Source organism: Ischnura elegans, chromosome 3, assembly GCF_921293095.1.
Source record: "Ischnura elegans chromosome 3, ioIscEleg1.1, whole genome shotgun sequence".
In the NCBI taxonomy this organism is placed as follows: Eukaryota; Metazoa; Arthropoda; class Insecta; order Odonata; family Coenagrionidae; genus Ischnura; species Ischnura elegans.
In genome coordinates, this window is record NC_060248.1 from 94,691,241 (window position 1) to 94,694,473 (window position 3,233).

Below are 3,233 nucleotides of genomic sequence, written 5' to 3' on the forward strand. Positions count from 1 at the left end.
CCTATGACACATATGAGCGTATTCCACAGAAGTCCACTAAGGGGTATGGCTTAACTTAGGGGTATGGTAACTACCTTAAGCAGAATACCAAATACATTTGTTCAGTAAGAGATCATGTGCACGTTTTATTTCAATTAATTTAAGATACCTTATCCTCTACAAATAAGTGCTCCCTTGAAGACGTTTCATAAAAAGAGTTTTTAATTAACAATAACTCTGGTCGACACATTTCTTGTAACCTGCACAAAATTACCATTTTCACAATGCATTTGACACGCAAAAAGTGAATTTAAAAAAATTGCAACCACAGCGTTTTTTACAATTATTTATTCAAATAAATATCATTGCATGTTGATGTGAAAACACAGAATCCCAGAGTGACTTTCAAACTGTCTATCTCTTTCCATTTCTCAGGGTTTGAGTATTTAATTTCTTTGAATTAGTGGGCCCGTTCATGCATCCCTTGTCACGGCATTTCTCACCTCCGTACGTCGGCGTACCACCCGGCCGCCAACGGAATGGTTGAACGGCTTCATAGGCATCTGAAGTCGGCCATCCGCTGCCATGAAGCGGAGCAGTGGGCTGATATGCTTCCTGCCATTCTTCTCGGGTTCTGTGCTGCATGGAAGGAGGACCTCCAAGCAACCTCCGCAGACCTCGTCTATGGTGCACCACTCCGTTTACACGGTGAGTTTCTCACTCCCTCTAGCCCCAGCGGCACGGCCTTTGTCTCACAGCTGCGAGAGCATTTCCGAAAGCTGACCCCTAAATCAGCAGCTCATCATGGCAGCTGAGATGTTTTCAACCTTAAAGACTTGCCATTGTCCTCTCACGTTTTTGTGCGCAATAACGCCTCACATGGGCCCCTTCAAGCTCCCTACGATGGACCGTTCCGAGTCCTGCAGAGAAATGGGAAGACCTTCAAAGTCCAACTACCTAGCAGAGATTCCAACATCTCCATCGACCGTCTCAAGCCAGCGCATGTCACAACAGATTTACCTTTGGCCCATAATCCCTCCACTCTGCTGGTACGACCACCGTCTCCATCATCTCCAGCTACCAAGCCCCCAGCTACTGAGCCCCCAGCTACCGAGCCCCCAGCTGTCTACATAGAGGTGCCACCCTCTACCTTGCCCGGTGAAACTGATGATTTTCCCACACCAGTCATGCCTAACGATGAGTAGCCACTTGCCTGGCCTAGGAGAAACGTTCGTTTCCCTGCATATCTGCACGATTATCAACTTGACAGCTAATATCTTTGTATTTTTCTTTTTTTTCTCATCTCAACGTTAGGGTAAACTACTGCCAGGGGAGTGATGTGGTGGAGCTATCAGGGACAGAGAACTACAGCTTGCCACATTGGGTGCCACCGGCTAAACACTATGGAGTTTGATGGAGTACCAAACTTGGCCACCAGAAGTGCGAATGGGAAACCGGACCGGAAGCGCACTGGAGTCTCTCGGGAACAGCCATATTGTGTTCTTGTGTATTTGCAACCAACGCTCGCGTATCTGTGGCACACATGGAAATAAACGTAGTCGTCATAATTTCTGTACAAGTTATCGAAGTGCATATCATTACCATAAATACCCTTCACCCAGTAAATACAATGTGTTGCAAAAACGTTGTAAAAGGGTTGCACGAGGTTGCAGGAGTTGCAGGAAGCAGCTAAGCTTTCGGCAACATTTCTGCAACATCTTAATTACATCGCTCATACACTCATTTGGTCTGAAAAATTTTATAGTGTAATACTTTAGCTAGAGGATATACATATTTAAATCCGATTCATCCTATTCATAAGACACCTATTGCATGTGAGAGTGGAATACATATTCACTAGGTTGTAGAAAGGTTGCGAAAAGTTTGCTGGTCGCTTAGCGGAGTGTTATTTGGTCATAGTTTTTCCCAATGATATATGTATTCAAATATGTGGTATTTAAAGCGTATTTACATCTTCTGAAGCAAATTGCCTCTCACAAGAAAAAAAAATTTTCAGCCTTAAGAAAATTTTTTCACTTAGAAAATTTTGAAGCGTACTAGCAGGGGCACAGAATACACCGAAACCCTGCATATGAGACTTGCATAAATGTTGCAGGTGCATTGCAGGAGTTGCATAAGTGTTGCAAATATGTCTCACCAGAGGTTGCGAATACGTTGTCATTACGTTGCAAAAACGTGGTAGAGAGGACTTTTGATTAGCTTTGCAACGTTGCGATTAGGTTGCAGCAACACCATGTTGGTTGCTGCACAATGTTTTTGCAACATTTTCACAACACTTTTGGTTTACAGGGTTGTCAATGTTAGATAGACTCAAAAAATTAAACACAATTGGCTGAGAAAGAACACATTTTATCCCTATAAGTTTATCCAGGATTAGATATTTGTTCACATGCAGCAATTTCTTCAATAATAATAATATTAATAATTTTATTGGTCAATAGTATTCAGAAATACTGAGACCTCGTCAGGAAAAAGTAGTACAAAAATATACAAGGGAAATCACATACAATCAAATATATAGGTTACATTAAAATACAAAGCCATCAGTACTGTGTGTAAAAAATTCATCGACGGAATGTAAAGGATGAGAAATAAGCCAATTATGAGTCACCCTCTTAAATGTAGACAAACTGGTCATTCTGGCTGTAATTGACAGGTGGTTAAATAACCTAATGCCTATATTAGGAAGAGAAGATTTGATTTTTACAAATTGACACTGGTTTAATGATAAGAGGTTCTTATCATCATTTCTTGTGCTATAGTTGTGAGTTTCACATCTTTTAGGGAAGATATCAAGATTTTCTTTTGCATGTATCAGAGCTTTATACACATACATGCTACATATAAACAGTTAAAATTTTCAATTTCATGAAAAGTGGACGACAATGTTCCCTAGACAGGGATTTGGTGAGTATTCTGATGGCCTTTTTTTGTAGCAGAAATACAGATTTTATGTCAGGGGCATTCCCCCATATTTCCAGACCATAGTCTAAATGGCTGTTAAAAAATGAAAAATATATACAACGCATGAAATCAGAAGGGATTATCAAGCTTAGTTTTCCTAGGATAAAGAGAGCTTTGGATAGCTTTTTGTTTACTTCAGTGATATGATAGCTCCAGCTAAGTTTAGTATCGAGGTAAAACCCAAGTAACTTAGTAGGCTTCAGATCACCTGAGGTAGGCTTCAGGCTACAGATAAGTTTTTGAGTTTTTTCCTTGTTTAGTAGAAAGCC

General features: G+C 40.7%; 1 protein-coding gene across 1 annotated transcript; it reads left to right on the forward strand.

Annotated features, from left to right (window-relative positions):
* The first annotated feature begins 518 nt into the window (after positions 1 to 518).
* On the forward strand, positions 519 to 1,184 carry LOC124155220. Its single transcript, XM_046528936.1, has 2 exons — positions 519 to 687; positions 874 to 1,184. The coding sequence occupies exons 1-2, from the start codon at positions 519 to 521 to the stop codon at positions 1,182 to 1,184; spliced, it is 480 nt and encodes a 159-aa protein (XP_046384892.1).
* The last annotated feature ends 2,049 nt before the right edge of the window (positions 1,185 to 3,233 follow it).

Coding starts and splice junctions, on each gene's coding strand:
- LOC124155220 (XM_046528936.1), top strand. CDS start 519: ATGGTTGAACGGCTTCATAGGCATCTGAAGTCGGCCATCCGCTGCCAT. Junction 688..873: donor TGCACCACTCCGTTTACACG/GTGAGTTTCTCA, acceptor GGCCCCTTCAAG/CTCCCTACGATGGACCGTTC.